This window comes from Camelus dromedarius, chromosome 18, assembly GCF_036321535.1.
Source record: "Camelus dromedarius isolate mCamDro1 chromosome 18, mCamDro1.pat, whole genome shotgun sequence".
NCBI lineage: Eukaryota > Metazoa > Chordata > Mammalia > Artiodactyla > Camelidae > Camelus > Camelus dromedarius.
This window is the reverse complement of record NC_087453.1, coordinates 1,636,849-1,660,057: the sequence shown is the minus strand read 5'-3', so window position 1 is coordinate 1,660,057 and position 23,209 is coordinate 1,636,849. Positions and strand designations below refer to the sequence as shown.

The window sequence follows — 23,209 nt, the reverse complement described above, 5'->3', positions numbered from 1 at the left end:
CAAGAAGAGAGAGAGGCCGTGCTGTAAAAGTCAGCCCAATCCAGGCTGGCGGTGGGGGTGGAGGTAGCACCTAAACTAAAAACTAGAGCATGAACAGGAGTTAACTCAGAAAAGGAAGGTGGGTGACAGAGCAGCCTGCACAAAGGTCCTGAGGCAGGGGCAGACACAGTGCATCTAAGGATCTAAAGGAAGGCCAGCATGGCTGGGGAGGAGGGAGGGAGGGCCTGGTAGGGTGTTGGGAGAGGATGGGGAACAGTTACTTGGTCTAGGCTGGGCTGGGCAGAGAGCCCAGGAAGGAGGCCTGGGTAGGTTCTGGGGTCAAGCCAAGACCTTTGTTGATAATCTCAGGTCTGCCCACCTCCTCCTAGCCAGCATTCTCACAGCCAACAAAGCCAGAAGGCCCTGGAGCTAGAGCAAGTTCCCATGCAGATGACTGCTGCTCTGGCAGGGATGGTCCCAGACACTGCCCTGCACCTGGAGAGGCAGGAGGTGGCCAGCATGCCCCCTCTCGGCTGAGCCTGAGGGTCCCGTGTGTCATAACCCACCAGAGATGCAGCACAGCCTGCTCGTGGCAGACCGTCAGGTCCTTCCTTCCTCTGCTGATGTTACAGCAAAGCCCCAAGAGCCCAGCTCCGTGAGGACATCCAGAAAGAGGAGCTCTGTCTTCTAAAACTTAGAATTCAGCTCAAGGCCATTACTGCTGGTAAGAATAATCCTCCGTTAATCACCTGCTCTGCGTGGTTCCTGAGTATGATGAGTGCTTAGAATAAACTCAGATTAAGAGGGAAAAAGCACCCAAGAGGTTGCCATGGTGACAGCCTGTGTACCAGCCCTTGCAGATACTTCTGATGTCACTTCCCTGACCCCCAGCACTATCTGAGCCCCTTCAGGAGTTCCCTTTGTAGGAAACAACCTGGTAAACTCTCACCGAATCCCTCCTTCCCATCTGGTAGAATCAAAAAGACATGAAAGAAGAGAATATACGTTAAGGTTTCCCCTTACTGATTCTATAAGTTATAGTCAAATCCTGCAATGAAATGCTCTTGAAACGATAAATCCTATACTTAAGAATTTATATGGAAAAATCCCCAAGAAGTGAAAAAGAAAGTGACAGAGTGACACATACATTATGCTCTTGGTTACATAAAACAGTTATAAAGGGTCCATAACTAAACCTGCACCTCTACCTGCACCTGCACCTGCATCTACACCTGCACCTGCACCTACACCTGCATCTGCACCTGTACCTACACCTGCACCTGCACCTGCATCTACACCTGCACCTGCGCCTGCACCTGCGCCTGCACCTACACCTGCATCTGCACCTGTACCTACACCTGCACCTGCATCTACACCTGCACCTGCGCCTGCACCTACGACTGCACCTGCACCTGCACCTACACCTGCACCTACACCTGCTCCTGCACCTGCATCTACACCTGCATTTTCACCTTTCACCTCGACCCCTATGACACTTCTTAAAGGTTTTCCATAAATACAAATTGCTTTTTAAATTTTAAATGAATAGGAGAACGGTCACCCTGAGCAGCCACAGCACACACGTGGCTTGTGACCTGACAAGTGCATGGCAGGGGGATTTCTTAGGCAGCATCCGGAATTCACGCGGGGGGAGGGGCCCTGCCTCACGGAGCGGGTGGAGCTGAGCAACCAGCCGCAGGGGAGATGTGCCTGTTCACAAAAGCTGGACTTTCTTGAAACGGCTGGGGATGCAACCCCAGTGACGGGAAGGACACCAGGGGGCAGGCGCCTGGCAGCGTCCCGTGTCCTCCCTCCCAGCCTCCCGGTCTATGCGCCCGGAACGGAGGTGCCGGCTCCTGTGGCCACAGCGCCGCCTGCCGGGAGCCGCGAGAACAGCACACACGGCCCCTGGCTGCACTCCCCGGACGCCGGGCCCTTGGCGGTCCTGTCCTCCACGTGGGCAGCGGCTCTTCCCGGTTAGTCCGGGCGGGTCTGGTGGGCGGAGTCCTACTCACTCCTCTGTGCACCAGTGACCCTCCAGGTGACTATGACTCGACGGTGATAACCACTCCTCCGGAGTTACTTGGGACAGTTAGCAGCAGCCCTGTCACTGACCCTCAAATATGTAACAGGGCGTAGGAGGCAGTGGGGCCATCACTCTGGGCCACAGGCCATCTGCGTCCAGAAGTTTGGGAACTGGACACTGACCAGGGAGCCTCAGCGGCCCCCCCACCCCTGCTTTTATTTTGGTAAAAGACGCCCAACATAAAATGTACCCTTAATGACACAGTCCACGCACAGCCATCTAGTTCCAGAACATGTTCATCCCCTCCAAGGCAGAGCCCGCTCCCCAGCCCCTGGAAACCACACGTCTGCTCTCTGTGCATTTGCCTGTTCTGGGCGCTCCTGAAATCGCACGCTACGTGGGCTCCCGCGTCCGGCTTCTCTCCCAGCGCACGATGTGTGTGAGCCCCCACGCTGGGGCCTGTGTCCCTGCGCTTTCTTTTCTGAGGCTGTCGACTCTTCCGCTGTCCACGGACCGCATCCCACTTCTCTTTTCAGCAGCTGACAGCTGACAGACGCAGGCGGTTTCCACCTTCCGGCCGCTGTGGATGCGGGTGTGCATGTGTTTCCTCGACCCCGTGTTTTCAGTTCTCTGGGCCACACGCCCGGTGGGACTGCTGGGTCCCATGGTGACCTTGTTTCACTTCTAAGGAACCGCCAGCCCGGCTCCACGTGGCCGTGGGCCTCCTGTCGGGGGGCTGGTGAGTGGGTGCCTCCCTTCCCAGCATTTACTACAGACCAGACAGCAGGGCGGGTTTGGGTCCAGGAGCCCTACAGACGCACCCTTGGTGCTGATGGCCACCGGCAGGACCCACTGGCGGTTTGAGGGTCGCCCCATTCTTGCCAGCTGCGTTCACAGGGCTTGGGTGCTGATGGCTCTGCCTCTTGGTGACACGGCGCAGCCCTCTCCCACCACCCCAGGCTGGCCCGGGTTGGAGACAAGGCTCCCTGGGGCCGCCTGGCTGGAGTGCGTGTGTTCAGCAAACAGACCAAAAGTCTGTTAGAGCTCCCAGGCTTCCTGAGTCTTGGCTGCTGCAGCATCTCCCGCTCACGCGAAGCAGGAGGGGCCGCTCCGCACCTGGAGCCAATCCCAGCGTGCTGGCAGGAGTCAGCGGATTCAGGGCACGCTATGCAGGGAAATGGGACGAGACTCTTGACTCTTCCTCTGGGGGACCCGATGTGACAACAGGCAGGGCATGGGTGACAAGGCTGAGGGTGGACACCAGCCCGTGAGTAGCGAGTTCTCGTGTCATGCCCCCCGCCCCGCTGACCGCTTCCACCCGGGGAACCCACTGCCGCTACTTCGGACAGAAAGGAGCCTGCCGGGAGGGGCCTGCGCTGCTCAGGGACTGGACGGGAAGACTGGCCAGCAGGGGGCCCCAGGACTCTGGGTCTTGAGGGAGATGCTCCTGTGGTGGAGGACTTCCAGCACACTTCCCACCCCGACTCTTCCTTGACTCAACATCTACAGTTGAGAGAGAGAAGCGCTCCTGGGCCTGCCTGCTGGCCAAGGGAGGTCAGGGCGTCTTGACCAGCCATCTCCCCAAGCCCACTCACAGTGGGGAGCGATGACCCCCCAGAAGGAAATCAGGCCTCCGTTGCCAAAAGAGCCAGGAGTGGACTGTGCGCCGGTCCCGTTGTCGGCAGTAACGTCTTCTGTTACCCCTACCCCAAATTAAGTAGCTGCCTGTCTTTGTTAATTCGGTGCAACCTGAAGGGCACTTTTGAGAAGCATCTAATTCACTCTTCCCCACCAGGCAAATTCTGTGAGAATATATTCATGGCCTTCATTAATATTCATACAACTTTGAGGATTTTCTCATGATTTATAAAACTCAAAGTAATCATGAGTGGTAATGTATAATAGTGTCGATGCTACACAACAAATGCCTTTTCCCATCGCATTCTGGGTTTTCCTGCTCATTACAAGAACCTAACTGAAAATAATTGAAAGCTTAATTTCTTCGTGCATTGAAAGTATTTCATAAAATGTAAGAAATACAAACATCTTCAAGCCTCTTAATGTTCAAGAATCAAGGGAGAGTGGGGGGTTGGGTAAGGATCGTCCCTCAGCCTCGGCCCCAGGTTAGCCCCATTAATTTGATGAGAACAGTTTTACTTATTATGGCCGGTCTTGCTGCCTGCCCAGCGCCGCGGCGAAGTGCTTTTAAACTAAACTTGGCTGCAAGCTGAAGTGACACACATCGGGCTCGGCTGCAATTCCATGATCGCTCTCCAGAGCAGTTAAGGTGAGGTTCTGATGCTGCCAAACTCAGGCTCGGCTGCTTGCCGCTCAAAAGCCCACACCTGAGGGGGCAGGTGTCCATAGAAAGGAAAGGTGCTTTGTTCGGAAAAGCTGGCGATCTGGGGAGAGGATGGACTCACATCCAGAGACCAGCTCTGAAGACTCTGCTCGGCTGTGGCAATTTTAAAGGGTAAAGGGGGAGATGGTCTCAGCTGATCATTAAGGCAGAGGGTCGGGCCCTCTGTCTTTCTCCGCTGTGTGCAGGCCTGCCGGCTCCTCCTGATGCCCCTCCGCGCTGTCTTGCCCGCAGGGTCCGCCTGCAGATTTACCAAGGGGGAGCTGGGGGCAGAGAGTCAGCGTTGTGTAACTTCTCCATCCTTCACTCCTCCTCCTTTTAATCCAGGAGAAGAAGCAAGGGGTTAGGCGAGGCGCCGGCGTGCTCAGCAGAGCAGAGGTTGGGAGCTGGGCTGAATGATGCCGTGTGGTCTAGTTTCATGGTTAAGTTCTGAGCAAAACGATGAACAAAGAGAAAAGGGGTGAAGGAACCCCTCACGGGGACCCTGGGCCTGAGAGTCGCGGAGGCTTTAACACACGGGCCTTCAGCGACCTCCGCGCTCGCAGAGCCGGCTGGAGTGAGAGCCGCACCTGGGTGTGAGTGTCGGGTGCGGAGCTGAGTGACCCTGGGGAGGCCTCCTGCGCCCAGCCTCCCGTCTGCACCAGGGGCCTGGCTTCCTCGGCCTCCCCTTCGGCTCTTCGAAGCTTCCTAGGACGGCAGCGCGACCAAGACAGGACCCGGGAACTCCGCCCTGCCCCCCGACTGCTTGTGAGACCCTCTTCGGCCCTTAGCCTCTCTGCCGGGGGGGCTGGACCGGGTGGTCGGGGGGGCTGAAACCCTGGGGTTTTCCTTTAATGGTCCCTTAAGGATTCCCGGGGTGCGGGGTGGAGGCTCCAGGGGCTCCCGTCTCCTCGGGGAGCTCTGTGCCAGCTTCAGGTGTCAAGGCATAATGACACATATGGAGGGAAGCCCTAACATGGGTGAGGAGGCCCCTGATGACCCGGGGGCAAGCAGGCTGAAGGTGGGCCACCCCACTGCCGACCCCTCAGCACCCCTCCCCAAGCCCCCTTCTTCTCCTGCCAGAAGCCTGGGACCAGGTGACACCGCACCCCTCAGGTCCCCTTCCCAGCGGCCTCTCTGGAGCAGAACTATTTCGTCTCCCTCCCCCAGCCACCCCAGGGCCTCCGGACGTTTCTGCAAGGACAGACAGGCCGGGGCAGACCCTTGGGGGTGGCCGTCCCCCCTCCTCCTTTTGCGCCGGGCTCCATGCATTGCCCCCTGGAGAGGGAGAACCACGGCCCCTTCTCTCCAGACTCCCCTCCCCTCCTTCCTGTGTCTCTGCTGTTTCCTTCCCCTGGGATGGTAGCTGCAGGGCTGGGTGGAGCTTCCCCTGCCCACCTGGGATGTTTGCACCCCTGCCCCGCCTTCCCTCCCGACCCTGTGCTCACTGCCTCCTCCCTCGGGCTCAGAGATGTTTCTCCTCCGGGAAGAGGGCCTCCAGGTTCCCAGGGTCACTCGGCCCCCAACCGGAGACCCAAGCCTGGGTGTCACTCTCACTCCTGCCAGTTCTATGAATGCAGGGGTCGCTGAAGGTCCACGTTTGAAACAGAGCGGCCTTAGGTCTCCCTAAGCACCTGGCCGTGGCCCTGGCCCACAGCCCCAGGCAGCAGGTCCTCATTTCCTTTATTCATTCAGTGATTGTTGGGCACCTACTGTGTGCATGGTGCGAGGCCAGCACCCTGGGGACAGATAGGGCCCAGGAGAGGGTGTGGGGCATTGTCAGGGCTTGGCAGTGAGGAGGGACGAGACGGGGAGGAAGGGGAGACAGGCGAGCCGGCCAGCTGTGCAAAGCAGACAGAACAGACAGAAAACCTGAGAAAACGCTGATTCTCTATCAGCGTGAAAATCAAGAAGTCCCCACATGTGGGCCTGACATGAGGCCTGGCGGGGGCCGCGGGGAGGCTGCAAATGCGTTTAGGTGAAATAGTGCTCTTACCTCTGGGCTCTGGCAAGACTCAAATTTTAAAAGAAAATTGCCTCCCTCGGCCAGCCGCGGTCACGGCCAAGTGTAGATTTGCCTGTCTGCGTCCCGGCGAGGCCCAGGGGTAGGGTGGGGGCCAACCGTCTGCTGTCACGATTCAGAGCTTTTCACTCTGCTGCAGGCAACTCAGAACTCCCCACAGGTGACCAAAATGAGAGGCTGCAACCTGTTTTCCTGGGGAAACTCCAGGTTTAATATCAGACGAGGCGAAAGGCCTGAAACACTTCACTGAAGGATTGCATCCTCGTGGAAGAACTTGATCCTAATTCAGGCTTGAAAACACTAGGACTGGGTCACGGGAGGCCTCGTTAGTGGTGTGGCAAAGCCATCAAGATGCGGAATAGCCGTCGGCGTGCGGGAGGCTTCGTGCAAAAAGGAGAGGGGTGATCCAGTTGTGTGTGTGTGCGTGTGCACGTGTGTATGGATGCGTGTGTGCATTTATACGTGTGCGTGTGGTGTGTACGTCTGCATGTTTCTCTGTACGTGAATGTGCAGGAATTGTGTACCGCCGTGGATGAGACCGAACACTCAATTTTAACCTGACTTTCTCGAAGATCCCTTTGCCCCCACGTCCTTCGACCAGAGCCTCTCGCAGGCCCTGTCTCTTCCCCATTTCGTAATCATCACTTTGTCATTCTGCATTGAGACGCTGTCACTTTTTTAGACAGTTCTAATTCCACTGGTCCGACCTGCTGGAGGCAGGGCCCTGCCTGTCCACGCGGTGCCCAGACCACAGCACAGGCGACACTGTTGAAATAACTCGGGGGGCGGGGGGCTGGGGGCCCAGCCTGAGGGCCCAAGGCGAGGTTTTCTCTGCTGAGTCCATCGGGGTTCTCCTCCCCTGCCATTCTTTGGGAATAAATCACCAAGGTGTTTGCAATTCAAAACCACACATGGTGACTTTTCTCCAGTTTCAAGTTCATTTGAAATTAGGCAAATACGTCCTCCTTGGGGGAGATTCTGCCAGAACCCTTCACCCCACCCCGCCTTTCCTGAGGACGGAGCCAGCCCTCCCAGCGGGTCCCCGGGCGAACACAATGACCAGGCACCATACGTTATTTTAATGTAGACATCACTTTAAACTAACCTGTTACCATCTGTTCCGTCCTTTAATAACAAATGCAAAAGAGCAGGATTCTCCGTGGCGTTGTAAAAGCGAGACGGTAATGGAAGTGCCGGCCCCGCTCTTTATTCATGGCCCTATCGGACGCCGCTGTGATGTTTTTTTCATCTTCCAGACACAAATCAAGGGGAAACTGCTCTCCTCTGATCCGGTGAATTCATTCACACAGTATTTCTTCCTAACACGGCAAACTCTGGGAGAATTGCGGGCACTCGGAGAGCCGGCGCCAGGAGACCACACGGCGCGGATTTCAGAAGGCGCCGCTGCTTAGCACCCGGAGCATTAGGGGGACGCGGCCCGGCGGCCCGAGCATAATGAGATTTCTTTGTGAAAAGTAAAATCTTTCCATGTGTGGCGGGTTCTTTTCAACAGTTTCGTGGTTAAATTTCCCCGTGAAGGCTGGGCAGGCTGGCCTGGGGAGCTCGCAGGCAGCAGCTGGGTGAGCCGGGCGTGTCCCACACCCCCACCCTGGCCCGCCCTGTCTGCAGGACCGCAGGGGCTCACGCACCCACCTCAATCCAGTTCAGCTCGGCCAATGTCCTTTGGGGGCTTCCTGTGACCCCCAAGTGCTCTACTCTTAACCTAAAGGCAAAGCAAGCTTCCCAACCCACCAGCCTTTCTAGAACCTTCCACACTCCTGGGAGGCAGAGCATTGTGAGTTTTCACATCAGTCACTCACTCCCCCTTTCCCCTCAACTGAGATGGGAGTCTGCTCTCAGGGCCCAGGATCCACTTGGACTTGCGAGCTCCGCCCACTTCACTGGCGACCAAGCCTTGGTGGAGAAGAAATGGCACTCAGCCAGGGAGGACCGCCCGTCTGCGACCTGACCCCGGGAACAGAGAGCTCTTCACCTGCCTGGTGTGTGTCTCCCCGCGTTCCCCGCTTGGCGCCCAGGCCGGGCTGGTCAGTCGTGGTTGAAGGACGGTCCTCAGAGGGCAGAGAAGGGACGTGAAGACAGGCCAGGCCTCGTCCTGGGATGCCCAGTGCTGGGAACCAGAGAGGCAGGACCCCGCGTTCAGGTGGGGCGGCCCTGGCCAAGGTGAGCGCAGCCTGGGGGCATCCGGGCCCAGCCCCTCTGTCAGTGGTCGTGCTCAGGGCAGACAAGGAACAGGGGAGCCCAGCCTGATGGCAGGAGAGAGAGGAGGGCAAAGATGGGGAAACCGGAGCCCAGGCGTCTCTCACGGACAGTGCGTGTATGTGTGCACGTGTGTGTGTGCGCGTGTGTGTGCTTCTCTTCTGGAGGCCCCGCCCAGCACCCGAGCAGCGCCAGGCTGACACTGGCCCTGACCTCCACGATGCCCGTGAAACGAAAGCGTCCCCCTCTTCTCCCCACCAGTTCCCGACGTTTCTGTCCCACGTCCCATCCAGAGGGGGCCACTGTCACACCATCGGGGGTGGCTGTGTCCTCACCCCAAAGCCCGGACCTGGGTGGGGACGACGCTGGTGTGCAAACAGCAAAAGCTAGTCTGAGAAAAAAAAAAGCTGCCCGCTGTTGGGCTGAATTTCCTAAGGAGGCTGTTTCCCGGGGGAGGGGCTGTTTCCTGCAGCACAAGTTCAGCCGGGAAGCAGGCGATTATCAGTCCCTCTGGCGCCTCCCTGGGGACCCTCCTGTGACTGTTCTGCACCACCGGAGTACATTGCCCAGGAAAAGCCATGCGTAGTTTCTGGGAGAAGTCCTACGTGGGCGTGCAGGGGAGGGAAAGTACGTTTCCCTCTGCCCTCCCGGGTTCCTGGCTGAGGCCCCTGTAATAAAAGACAGATTAACAAGAGAAGATCAAACAGAAGTTTATGAACCTGTGCGCCTCCTGTGTACATGGGGGAGACCCAGGGAAAACGAGCAGCTCCCCGAGATGGCTGAGAATTCAGGCTTAAATAGCTGCTTAAGAGGAAAGAGGGAGACGGATGTGGGCCTCTGGGGGAGAGGAAGTGACTTGTGGCAAAGACGACGGGGCCGGGAAGGCAGGTGGCAGGTGTGGTCCAGGTCCGCCCGGCTGTGCTGCCCCCTCCCAGGAAAGGGGCAAAACTCTTCCCCGGCTGGTAAAACCTGGGGAAGCGGGGTGTCTGACACACGTGCCCGGGCAGATGGGGGCGCTCAGAGGAGGTGGCCCTGCCCTGCGTCGGCTGCTTCTCCAGGGCCTGCAGCTGAAACAATCACGACACCTCTGGGCACATGTGGGGGCCGCCCGTCCGCCGTCCTCATCCCCGCCTGACGCTCACGCAAGCGGTTTCATGGCCTGGAAGCCAGGCTGACGGCTCCTCCCTCTCCGTCCTGATAAGAGGTCTGTTCAGTGGAACCGGCGCCTCATTTCAGGCTCTAAGGATGCAAGCAATCTGAGGTTGAGTGAGAGTCATTTCTGTGGAACCAAAGAAAAACAACAGGGCATGTTTGGAGCAGACGCTAAGCCAGTCTTCCAGTCCGGGCGGCAGCCAGCCAGTCGAGGAGCGCAGAGCCTCTTCTGCAGCCTGAACACCTGTGGTGATGCCACCACGTGCCCCGGGGAGCTTTCGGCAGTGGGAGGGGGGGGGATCCTTGCAGCAACAGGCGTGCAGGCTGTCCATGCGCGAGCTGCCATGGGGATCCCTGAGGCTTACGCCCCGTCATCCAGCCTCAGTTTGCTGGGGCTCTGGGGGAAAGGGCAGTTTTGTTCTTAGTGGTTCCAAGCCAGAAGGGCAGGAGAAAATTGGAAATGCTTGTTTGGAGAGAGGTAGCTGGATCTCTGAGGAACCCGGAAGAATTTGGATCCAGTCCAGTTACAGGTAGAAAACAAAACCTCAAAGGCGAGGGACAGGATGGGTTCCCACAGGCGCAGCACCGAACCCTGATTCTCCCCTGTGCAGTCACCCCCATTTCTACCAAAGATGATCACAGGAAGACCGGTTTGTCTGCAAAGGAAGTCTGGTCCCGTCCCACTTGGCCTGACCGCTCACAGAAGCTCAGCGAAAGCTGCGAGGCCCACACAGGCCCTCGTGAGGTTGCTCTGCGGGAGCTGGTGACGGGGACTCAGGCCAGCCCGCGTGCCCCCCTTCAGGCGTGCCGGGCAGGGCCCCTCTGGCTTGGGGCTGCACCCCGCCTGCTGGCACCTCCCTGCGGCCACCACGCGGCCTCTGTGTGGGGGGCTGGCTTGAGTCCCCGCGCGCGGTGTCCCGCGAGGATTTGGGAAACCCGGGGCCTGGTTTCTCTCGTGTCCTCTGTCTGGAGAACGTCCAGACAGCTCCTCGGTGAACCTTCCTGACCCTGGGGCCCTTTTTTGCAGGAATTTGCTGAAGAAATAGTGATCTGTCCAGGTTTGCTCTTTTTTCCGGCCAAGTTTGAAGTTTTCAAAAAATAACCAGTTTCCTCAGGATTTTCGATGGGGCCGGCGTAAAATATAAAGAATAAAACGTTTTTAAAAGACTTATTTAGAGACACGGTCTGGGAAACACCCCCCCAACCCCGTGTTCTCCTCACGTCCTTCTCCTGAAGAGAGAAGTCTCATTTTTCTCTCTGAAATTTGCCAAGGGTGCACCTATTTTCTTAAGGGTTTTCTTGAGTCTCGTTGTCAGTTCTCCAGGTGTTCTGTCTTCAGACTCAGACATCTCTGCGTTCGTCTTAACCGACGACCCCGGTGTTTGCTGTGTCCTGCTTGGGCACGTCTTTCCTTCTGGAGCTAAGTGCTCAGGTCACTCGCTGTAATCCTGTTTTAATGATGAAAACATTTAAAGTTAAGGCTGTGCTCTGAGTCACTGTCTGGCCAAACTCCTCGCGTTTCCCCGTGTAGCCCACTTGCTGTCGTTAATGTTCTCACGTAGCCTCTCAGAGCTGTTTTGATTCCTACTGAACCCAAGGTCACTTCAAGATGCTTTTTAAATTTCTGAAAGTCTTTTTTTTTTTTTTTAAGTTATCGTTAAGTTTTAATTGCGTTATTCTAGTGAAAGGTCCTGGCCAGTTTTTGTTTGTGGAATTTTTTTTTTTTTTTTTGAGATTTTCATCATGGTCCGTTTTAGTACAAAATGCTGCCATGGTCCCCTGGGCTTTGATCTAAAAAGTTGTAGTTTCTAAAGGTATACTCGAAGTTTTTTTTTAAATTGAAGTATAGTCAGTTACAACGTGTCAGTCTCCGGTGCACAGCAGCCTGTCCCAGCCATGCGTGTGCGTGCAAGGTGTGTTCACGGCTGGGTGCCAGGCTGCTCATTTGACCTCACTGATGGTTCGCATTTTCCCGCCATCAGAGAAGTCCGTGGTCATACACGGTGTCTGTGACCGTCAGCTACCCCTTATCCTTGCGCGAGCCTTTGCTTTACCCAAATGAGAGGCGTACATCGCAGGTTTAATTCTACTGGCGTCTGTTTTGTTTCCCGAAGACGTACATTCATCTGAGTGATCTGGTCAAGAGCGAAGGGCTGTCCCTGCACAGCCGGGCCCCCCCCACCCCACGTATAACACGGAGTCGTGTGCTTTTCTCTGCTCTTTCCCTTCTTCTTCCAGCCTGTGGTCTTTGCTAACTTACTTTGGATCTGGGACCCAGATAACCATCATTAAACTGTTTTTTGAACAATACACAGTTTCTGTAAAAATGGCTTTTATGTTCGTAGTCAGTCCTGTAACCACACTGGCCACAATTTCCAGAGTTAAGTTTCTGTGTCTAAATGCCAGGCCTGTTGTGTGGCTGCCCCTGCTCTGGAGGTCCTCGCTGGGAGGACCACGAGGTGGAACATTTTCTCCATCTTTGCGCATCCGCATCCAGAAGTGCCTGCTGCCTTCCTACTCAGGGGTACAAGCGTATTGGGCCCCAGCCTCTCTCACTCCTAACTCCGTGGTGTGAGCTGCTTCCCGCCCTGGTCTTCCCCAAGGTTGGGTGGCAGCCACGAGCAGCATTTGCGTGGCTCCTTGGCCGTTTTAGCCACCATCCCCGTCCCTCTCAGCCGTGTGTCCCTGCTCCCCGCAGACCCTTTGGAGTATCGTGTCCTGTCCTCCCCGACACCTGGGGGGCCACTGGACATGCAGTGGTGGCCCTCAGTAAATCCCTGGCCACTGACTGCCCTTCCGGTTCCCAGAGTGAACAACACACTGGCTGTGGTCCCGGCGCACCCGGGAACGGCCCAGTGTGAGCACGTCGGGGTGGGGGCAGTGTGGGAGTCAGAAGCGCAGCCCCGCGCCCACTGCAGCCTGACCCTCCCGCCCCTCTGCTCCTCCCTCCAGATCCGCTCGGACAAAGACAATGACATCCCCATCCGCTACAGCGTCACCGGCGTGGGCGCCGACCAGCCCCCCATGGAGGTCTTCAGCATCGACTCCATGTCTGGCCGGATGTACGTCACGCGGCCCATGGACCGGGAGGAGCGCGCCTCCTACCACGTGAGTGTCTGCGGGCGCGGCCCCTAAGGGCAGGCGTGGGGGTGGGGGTGGGGGCGAGAGGTGGTGCGCAAACCCAGATGCCGGGACGGCTGATTCGGGGTGTCACACACCCTGCTCAGGGCAGAAGCTGTCAGTCTCCCAGTCACTAAGCTCAACCACGCCACACAGCGTGACCCGATCACAGTGGCCCCCCCATAGCCTTCACACCTGGGGCCAGCACCCCACATCCTTGGGGCCGATTTAGGTCCTCCCTGCTCCTCCCGCTGGGTGCCGTTCAGTCCTGTCCCGAGTTCCACTCGGCACCTTTGGCTGTCAGGGGGGCTGGACAACGTGCCCCACCTGAGAGCCAGCTGGTGAACCGCGGACACAGGTGCCTGTGAGACCAGCCCCGTGGGAGCACGCAGACGCATGAGATAAACCAGCCACCGCCGCCTGCTCTGCAAGATGATTCTCCAGAAGATTCTTCTAAGAATTCCTTATGAAGGCTTGTTACTGGGGCCTGCCGCCTACTGACAACTTGCACAAGTTCCCTAATTTCCCTGAGCCTCAGTTTCCCCGTCTGTAAAACAGGGATCGGGCAATACCAATCTCACGGGTTTTTGCGAATGTTGAGGTGAGGCAGCGCGAGTGGAGTTCTTGGCGCGCCCTGGCCCGGTGCCCCCAGCCCAAGCAAGCGCATGGTGAGAGCTGGCTGCTGATGTTAATGGAAGAAAATCTTGAGTCCACCACAAGCGACTTCCAGGGCCATGGAACGTTCCCAGTCCCTCCCCCAGGCCCACTGTTAAGACAGGGAGAGGAGCGAGTACCCAGAGGGGAGAGCATGGGGTCCCGCACACAGAGGGACCATCATCCGTCAGCAGGCGCGCACAATGCATTGCAGGAAATTCACTTTGCACGGGATGCTCAGATTTGCAAGTGGCAGGACGTTTCTTGTCTCCACCACCAAAAGGGACAACCCCCCAAACTCCCAGCTGTGAGCCCAGCCTGAGGGAGGGACGGGGGTGGGGTGGGCTCTTTTCTCCGAGATTTCCAACAGACGCTTCAAATGTTGTTTCCACTTTAGGGGGTGGGGCAGCCATGGGACAAGGAGAGCCCCGCCAGCCACTTTCCATCCTTACCTCCACTGGGGCTGCTTCTGCCACTAAAAAGAGCGCCTGAACCAGAGGTGTCACTTTAGTTAGAAGATAATAACTTTAATTTTAGCTTGGAATTACTTTTTTCCAAAGCATTCTCGACCTTTGGCTCGGTGCATGATTGCATGGCCCTTTGAGGAGATGAAGGATCACGTGGCCGCCTGCGGGAAGGACTCCTGCAGCAGGACTGTGTGCCAACCCGGGTTCCCAGGACCGGGGGACCGGATGACAACGGGGCAGGTGGCTGGTTGAAACAACCACACAGCACCCTGAGATGTTTAAACACAAAGCTCCAAGCCGATCTTATCTGGAGGTGGGCAGAGCCGCACCTTGCTCTATGGCTGCGGTTCCCCGGAATCTGTGTTCATCTGTCTCCCTGGGACAACGCGGGTCGCCTCCTCCGTAAAGCCAGCCTCGAGCTTCCCCCAAACACACTATTTCAAGGGTGAATTCCACTCAGGGCTGTTGGGCCAAGGCGCCTGCCACAGGTGCGGATTCGCACCCAGCCTCCTCTCCCCAGAGGCCGGCAGGGTGGCCGGCGCGGACGACTGTGCGGAGGCCCCAGCTCAGACGCTCTCCCCTCCAGCAGGCCTGGAGCGCAGGCTCTTCTGGGCACCCTTGGCTGGTCGCTGTCTGACGGCAGAGATCCTGAGGTCTGGTGTGTCCAGCCTGGAGGGCAACGTGGTTTCCATGGAGAGATGTGGGCTAGAACACGCCTGCATGACGGTCACAGCTCTGTCCTGGAGAGACCCGGGTGATCCCTTCCGCTCTCCAAGCCTCGGTTTCCCCATCGAAACCCCAGGTCCCCGAGGGCCCTGCTCCTGCCCCGACTGCTGTCTGAGGGGCTCAGTCACTCCACGTTCCCCACAGAGGCCCCATGCTGGCTGTCCTCTTGGCCCCTTCTTCAGGGCTCAGCTCCAATGTCACCTCTTCCGAGATGCCCCCCCTGGCCTCCTCCCAACCCCGGCAGGTCGCTGCAGCCCCACCCGGCACACACTATATACACAGAATACATCGTATAGGCTTCCTTTCCCCTCCGCTGCTTTTCCCTTCTACAGAGAAGCCCCCGGGCAGGCCCCGCGTTTCACTGGGCAGTAGCCCAGGGCACAGGCAGGCCCTGATAAGCACTGACTGAGTGAATGAATAAATGAATGAACGAATTTAAAAAATCCAAAATTTCAGGGGTGCATTTGAGCAGCCCCTCCGGACCTTCCAGCCCAAGTCGAGGGCGTCTTCCCTTTCCTCCTTGGAGATGCTCCCAGGTGCAGAGCGGGGGCTGCCACCCCAGGGCCCCTGGACCCCTCCCCTCTGTGCTGCCCCTAAGGACAGACACGCCGCGGCATGAACGGCCTACAGAGGGGACTCACGGTGGGTGCCCAAGTTCAAGGCCCCCCACATCTCCTCCCTGGGTTTCCCCCAGGCCTGACCTCTTGGCAGCAGGAGTTTAAGCCCCTACCCCTAGTTGGCACCGTGGGTTTTCTGCAGCCGCTGTCAGTGGACATGAACTGCCATTGTCAACAGTGCAGGGACAGGTCTGAGTGGGCATCAGTGTGGGCTCTCAGGTCAGCTTCCAGCCCCTGTGTGGCTCTTCTCGCCCACCTTCCCCATTTCCACAGAGGAGAGAACCCAGGCTCAGAGAAGCTTTGAAATGTGTCCGAAGCCCACCCCACCCTCCCCAGGCTGTCCCTTGAGGGCCCTGGAGCTGTGTCAACCTCACCCCAGTGCTGTGGGTCCGAGGAGACATGCTCTCACGTCCCCGAGGCTGATGGTCACTGAGGGTCAGGAGCATCCCCACGGGGGCGGCTGCCAGCCCTGACCAAGTCTGTGTCGTGCTCCAGCTCCGCGCCCACGCTGTGGACATGAACGGCAACAAGGTGGAGAACCCCATCGACCTGTACATCTACGTCATCGACATGAACGACAACCGCCCCGAGTTCATCAACCAGGTCTACAACGGCTCCGTGGACGAGGGCTCCAAGCCAGGTGAGCCTGGGCGGGCAGGGGCCGGCGAGCGGGAGGCCCCACTGCTGGGGAGGGCCCCGCAGCCCCCACCACTGTGATGGCACCGCGGGACTCATCGCTGATGTGTTTATTGTAGCGGGTATTTGTCAAGAACCTACTGCATGCACCAGGGAGCAGGGACATCTGCTCTACGGAGCTCACAGTCCAGACGGGGACACAGAGAAAAGCACTAAAACCAGTGAATGAAGCCATTGCAGTGAATCCAAGGATTGGAAGGAAACCCGAGGGCCATTGAGAGTCATGGGGGCAGCTGTAGATCAGGGAAGGCCTCTCTACAGAGGTGATATGTAGGCTGAATGCTGACTTGGGATAAGGAGCAGCATGCAGAGAAGGGCTGGATTTGGTGTGATTGCTGGGAGGGAGGCCAGAGAAGGAGAGAGCATGTGCAAAGGTCCTGGGGCAGGGAGCAGGTCAGAGAGGAGGCCTCCTGGCACACTTAGGATTTGACTCAAGGCATGGCAGGAAGCCCATGAGAGGGCCTGGCTCCCCAGCCCTAAGAGGTGAGCCATGTGGCTGAGACCCTTGGTCCCTCAGAGCCGACCCAAGAGCCATCTTCCCATGGACTCCTGTCCAGCATGAATGATAATAACCACTTCATTGTGTCTAGTCTCTGGATCCCATATCTACCAAGAAGTGGGCACGGCCCTCTCCCCTTTAGCTAAGGCAAGACTCAAGGCTGAGGAGGTACAGCAAGCAGCCTGGACCCCTCGGTGTGTGTGTGGGTGAGAATCCCCAGTAGACGCAGGAACCTCAGCTCAGGGACCAGCAGCGTCACTTGGGGACACTTTACAAACACACAGCTCGCGACCCACACCTGCTGACTCAGACACGCTGCAGGTGGGGCCCTGGGTCTGGGCAGACAAGCCCCCCATGTGATTTCTGCACTTGCCGGAGTTTGAGAAGCACAGCCCCAGTCTCCTGATTGGAGCCCGGGGGTATCCTCGGGACAAATGCTCAGCTTGGATTGGGTGAGAGGAGCTGGGGCTGCCAGAAGTTTGCCACTAAAACGTAGGACTCCGGTTACCTCTGAAGGCAGATAAACAGGGAATTATCTTTATGCGCAAGTATGCCCCGTGCACCATTGGGAACACACTCACAGTAAAAGGTGTTCCTTGTCAGGGTGAACGTATGCCCTGTAACCGGGTGCCCTGCCTTGTCGTGGCTGCCCCACCCCGGCTCCAGGGCCAGTGCCCATCCTGGGAGGACCTGGGGAAGGTCTGGGCAACCTGAGGCCCAGCACACAGGGCTTCCGGGAGCGCGGCACCCGAGGAGGGGTCAGCGTGTGTCCGGCTGGGGTCGGGGAGCGGCAAAAGCAAACATTTATCATCGCTTCCCCACCAGCGAGGCTGTCATAGCTCCGTCTCAGGGGGCTGCTACTTCAACGAGATGAATTGCCTTTACGATTGATTGTCTCTCAGAATTGTGAGGCCAGCCCGGTGTCAGCGGAGGGAACGGCATGTGACATTATTCCTGCCGGACTTTGGGCGACTGGGCTCTGCAGCCCCCTGAGAGGCAGGGGCAGGGGCAGGCGGTGGGCGGCCACATTAGCTGCAAGCCACTAAGGAAAACGAATGACGTTGCCAACAGCCAGCTCTCCCAGGAGTGGATGAGGGTGGGCGTCGGGGCGGGAACGGGGGCTTTCCTGTTAACAGAAGCCGCAGGTCCTCTATCCTCAAGACCATCCTGGGTCTCACAAATCAGACCTCCCCTGTCTTATTTTAAAACAAATCGATAGAGATAGTCTTCCCAAAGGTGTAGCTGCCTTTACCCGTTAGGATAACAGAGGCAACAGATTGCTGTGGCTCGTCCTCCAAATCCTGATAAGCCTTTAAGCCTGGAGGTTGGCGCCGCCTTCAGGCCGCTGGGCGGGGCCTGGGGCCTGGGCGGGGTCTGGGCGGGGCCTGCGGGTGGGCGGGGCCGGGCGAAGGCCTTTACTCCCGGTACACTCCAGGCCTGTCCAGGTCTGTTTGCACTAAAAGTTGGCGGACTTCGGAGCCCCCAGGGACTCCCGGGCTCCATCTCTGGTCCCAGAACCGCCCTCAGAGAGGAATTTGATGCCACCTCTTTGTGCAAAGCCCAAGACGGAGCTGCACGAAGCCGCCGTCGGGCCGCTCTGGTCCAGGGCGAGGAGAGGACGTCCAGACGAAGCAGACAGGGGACTCCCGGGACTTGGAAACAGTCTCCACCATTTCTTCCCCCTTACATCCGTAAATTACAACAATGGAAGGGTTTTCCACAGTGCCTTTGCGGGGTAAGGAAAAACTACCGCCAGAAATTAGTCATTATTCTCCAGCGTGATCAGCTAATGAAGGGTTTCAGATGTACGTTCTAGTGGAAAACAAATGAAAAGATGTGTTAAATATTGACTCAGCTGGATAGGAACCTTCTAAAGTTTGGGTAGTTCACACGGGGACATCCGCAAGCCACCTGGGGCGGGATCTCTGTCCCACCCCACATCTCCCTGCATTCTTCTCCCAGCACCAGGACCCCCTCAGTTTTCTGAAATCCTCTCTGGCTTTGCTGCGGTGAATGGGCTCACACACAAACGTGGCTGATACAGCTGAGGAGCTGAGCTTCTCATTGTACTTAGAATTTAAATAGCTACGTGGGAGCAGTGGCTGGTGGGTTGGGTGATTTCGGTGGTCCCCACCCAGACAGGGCCCCCTGAAGCTGGGATTCACAGCTGCAGGCCCTCCCCAGAGCCCCTGTGTCCTCCTGGTCATTGCCCCAGATCCTGGATGGGAACTGGCCAGGGGCCAGCGAGCCCCTTGGAGACTCCATCGGACTCTCCAAAAAAGAGCAGAAGGGCAAGCATGTCTTTTTTTTTTTTTTTTTAAGTCATTTTTAGCATTTGAACCTCCCACCGTGGAAGCTTTGCTTGGGTGGGGGCCCCGCTGTTCCCTTTGCAAACACCGCCCCTGCCTTTCCAAACTCCATCCTTTCTGCAGAGCCATGTTTGTAGCCACCCTGCTCTGTGTCCCCCCAGTCTGCTGTACACCCCCTCGAGGGGATCATCTCTGTTTTGAGAATTCTTTATCTATTCGAGATACAAGGTCTTCGTCAGACGTGTGATTTGTAAATACTTTCTCCTGCTCTGGGACTTGGGTTTTCATCACAGGGTCTTTGGAAGCGAGACTCTCATTTTGATGAAAGCCAGTTTGTCACTTCCCTTGGCTGGGCTGGCCTTGGGTGTCGGGAGCTCGCCCCCAAGCCCTGAGTCCTGAAGATGTTCTTCTGTGCTTTGTTCTAAAGGTTTTATAGTTTCACATTGTATGTTTCGTCCGTGGTCCATTCCGAGTTAATCTTTGTATAATTTCAGCGTAAGTGTGAGACTTAAGTGTGGGCTCATTTCTTTGTTTGCAGGCATCCAAGTGCTCCTGCACCGCTCGCTGGAAAGGCTGTCTTTCTTCCACTGAAGTGCTTTTGTACCCTTGGCAGAAATCAGTGGGGCCTGTTTGTGGGCTTATTCCTGGGTTCTCCTGGGTTCTCTGTTCTGATCCATTGCTTGTGTGTCTGCCCCTGTCAGCCCCACCCTGCCTGGGTGACTGCAGCTCCACAGGAGGCCTTGACGTGGGGTGGAAAAGATAGCTTTTGGGCACAGTAGGTTTTCAGACCCTGGCTGTCACCTGTGTCCTCCAGGGTGGGGCCACGCACATCCCATGGCCCTCAGCCACCCTTCTCAGAATCCGTGTGGCCAGCCACCATGTAGCATGGTGTGGCCTCAGCCAGCTACTTACGGTCTCATACGTCATCTGTAAAATGGAAATAACAATAATAATAGCGGAGGGTCAGATGAGGGTGTCCACCTGAGGCCCCGACACCTGTGCTGTCGTTAATGCTGTTATTATAAGTGGGCGCTAACTTATTAATACGGTTAGACATTCCTGTTCAAGGTGCTCGCTCCCCCAACTCCAGCAATTACCTTGGTCAGACTGAACCGTAAGACCCGCCTAAAACCAGCTGTCCATCATGTTAGTCCCAGCGTTCCTGGGTCATCCTGCTAGTCTGCTGGGCAGCCTCCTCCTCCTCCCTGATGGCTGAGCGAGACCCCGGACACGGGTTCTTCTGAATTTTCGCAAACTCCCCACTGGCCATGTCTGAACAACGGCAGTTTTCTGGCCAAGGGTGGGGCAGCCAGTGGGAGCCCAGCTGAGGTCCAGTTCCCAGAGCTGATGGGGAGGATTGGGTGCAGGTGCTTCTCTGGGACCTCCCTGCTCCCAGGAGGCATCGGGGCAGAGGGAGGGAGGGAGGATGCGCAGGAGAGGGAAGGGGCAGGGCCGACCTCAACAAGGGCTCCGGCTGGACCATGGGCCGCCCCAGGGGCCAGTGAGCTCCCAGCAGCGGAGGGCAGTCCTGGAGGAGAGGGTGGGCCCTCTGGGAACAGACTCAGGTCCAAGCGGCAGGGGGAGCCACCGCAGACCGAGCTGTCTTCTCCCCATCAGGTCAGAGCCCCTCACCCCTTACCCACCCACCCCGCCAGTCCTGCTCCCTGAGCCGCGTTCTGGGCCCCGCGCCAGGGTGGACTCAGACCCAGGAGGCCTGCACGAAGGAGCAGAGGTGCCTCGCCGCAGGGCTGGCTGTTTCCTTCATCAGAAGCCCCTCTGGGCGGCCTCTGGTGTGCAAGCCTATCTTTAAAAGGCCGAGTTCTGCTCCTTTGAACTTGGCCTCTTTGAGAAAGAGGAGCAACAGATTAAAAATAGCGGCTGGACTGCCAGGCCTGCAGCTCGAGAACCCACAGCCTTGCCCCCCGGCCCTGCCCGAGCTCCAGACCCTGGCCGGCCGGGAGGAGGCCCCACTCCCCTGCCCGAGGCCTCGGGCCCCCCTGCAACAGGCACACCTGTGGCTGACGATTTGATTATGCGGCCGAGGCAGGAACACAGCGGCCACCCCTACCTGGGGCCGTTAGGGGCCAGGAGCTCTTCTAAGACCCCCACGGATTAACCTGCTGCGTCCTGAGCACGCCTGTGACGCAGGCACTCCCGTCTTCCCGCTTCCACGAGGGACCCAAGGCTAGAACAGGTACGGAGGGGCACAGCCGGTGCCCAGCAGGTGTTACCAACCAGACTCAGGCCGCTCACTGCGCGCAGCGAAGGCAATCTACTGACACCAGGTTGTGATGAAGGAAAGTGCAGCCTTTATTGTGAAGGCGCCAGACGAGGATGAGCGGCTTGTGCTCAAAACGCCGAACTCCCCAAAGGGTTTCAGCAAAGCATTCTTAAAGTCCAAGTGAGGGACGGGTGCGGGGGTGGTCCCAGGGTGTTTGATCAGCTGCGCACGAGTCTCTGACTGGTTGATGCTGCAGTAACAAGGCGGTTAACGTCGTCCGTCCTCAGGTGCTGAGGGTCTGGGGCTCGTGGTCACCTAGGCGTTCATTTCTCGCACTTGGTGGTGTAGCTTCTGGAAAGCAGCTCAGGAAATATGCATCAGAGACTGCCATCTGGGTGCTTCAGGGAGGAGCCACGCAGAGGATGCAGGGGAGGGCTTGTCCCAGGAGGCCCCCGAGGGTCCTGTTCAGTTACAGGGTTTAAGCCCGGGGGACCCGGCTCGTGAGCTGCCCTTCTAACCACGGTGCTGAACTGCCTCCCCTTTCCAGCCCATGTCAGGGGTGCATTTGGCTGCAAGCCACAGAAAACCCAGTGGGGACAAGTAGTGGTTTGGGTGGGAGCACGAAGCCAGCATGGGCCGACGTCTCTGTGCTGTTTGCCTCCCTCTCTGATTTCTGACCACAAGGTCACAAGATGATGGCTGCAGCTCCAAGCATCACATCCACTATCGGGCAGGAGGAAGGAGGAGGGGAGAAGAGCAGTGTGCAGCATGGGTACTTTCCCCTGGAAAGGCACATGCTGTGTGTGAGTGCCTTCCTCTCGGGTGGGCGCCCGTCTTCCAGTTGAGGAACCGAAAAGTAGGTGTGCCAGGTCTGTGCTAACGACGGGTAGGGGCTGCACACCTGGCAAAGGCAGAGAAGCCCGTGTCCCAGGCCCTTGGGAGTGCAAGGAGTCTTTCCTGCCTCAGGGCCTTTGCACGTGCTGTGCCCACAGCATGGACGTCCTCCCCTAGTCACTAGCACCTGGCTCCTCTCCTCCTCCAGCCCACATAGCCCATCTCCAAGGGTGTCTTCATCACCCGGTCTCACCAGTAGCCCCTCCCTGCCCTCAGAGTCCTTTGTCAACAATTCCTTCCTCGTCCAGTTAGTTTGTCATCACTGCCACTTTGCTACCCTGTGGGGCAGAGACCCCTTCTGTTTCCATCACCACCATGTCCCTGAGCAAGGGTGGGATTCAGTGACGGCCCAGCCTCATCCTGAACCTGTGAGGAACCCTACTGTGGACCCACACCGTAGAACCCATCGGAGCCCTGCTTCCTGAGGCTCTGAGGATGCCCAGTGATTAGTTCTGGGACGGCCTCCTGGAGGGTCTGCACCTGTGCAGTAGGAGGCAGAAGCCGGCCACGCCTGCAGCGAGGCCCCAGCGTCCGGCAGCATCTGAGGCCACGTGACTCAGCCCAGGTCAGGACGAGAGGCCAGTCCACATTCGTCCCACCCACTCCCTGAATCACGCACTTCCCGCCACTCTGCCCAGCCCCCGATTTTCAGAAAACAAGAAGCTTCTCAAGGGACTCAGGACTGACCCCAGGGCTCTGTTCTCACAACTGGACCACCCGCCATGGGTCCGCATCCTTCCTGACAGCCTCTCCAACCTTCTCCACCAGAGCTGCTGTCTCGCCTCCTGCCTGGAGGCGGCCAGACCAGTCCCATGGCATTCCTCAAACCTCCATATCTATTATTTTTTAACTAAAAAAGGCTCTAGTTGGAATTCCTGCCTTCCCTAACCCCTTGTAACTGCGTGAAGGCCTATATTATAAATTTTGAAATTAATGTCTCTTTGAAATATTAAATAGCAGGGAAATCTACATCCTGCAAATGAAGTCAAGGAAACCTTCATCCATGTAACGCAGGGGTTTTGCTCAAGCAGATCATTCCGTTAGTGGGCGCCGTGTATTTATTTATTTTATTCCTGTGCTGGCGGAGGTCCCCCTGAGACTAATGCCACGGGCTAATGCACAGATTGCGCCAGATACTTGAAAGTCATCTGAATATTAAGAATTTAAATCTTTAGCCTCAGTGATTTGAGCAGAAAGCCAATTATGGGGCTGAATTAGTTTTCAAATTAAACTGCAATTTAAGGCTTGTGAAATTAATCCTTTAAGGCTCA

At 57.4% G+C, this 23,209-nt stretch overlaps 1 protein-coding gene across 4 annotated transcripts in view; it reads left to right on the top strand.

Annotated features, from left to right (window-relative positions):
* CDH4 (cadherin 4) overlaps positions 1–23,209 on the top strand; it is a 467,814-nt gene that overhangs the window by 386,803 nt on the left and 57,802 nt on the right. For all 4 annotated transcript variants that reach the window (XR_010384997.1, XM_031433527.2, XM_031433526.2 and 1 more), the window contains 2 exons: positions 12,688–12,843; positions 15,815–15,959. Coding sequence is in view for 3 of the 4 variants with exons in the window: in XM_031433527.2 (XP_031289387.2) it covers positions 12,688–12,843; positions 15,815–15,959 (301 nt within the window). In the remaining variant the exon portion in view is untranslated. The remainder of the gene's footprint in view (positions 1–12,687; positions 12,844–15,814; positions 15,960–23,209) is intronic.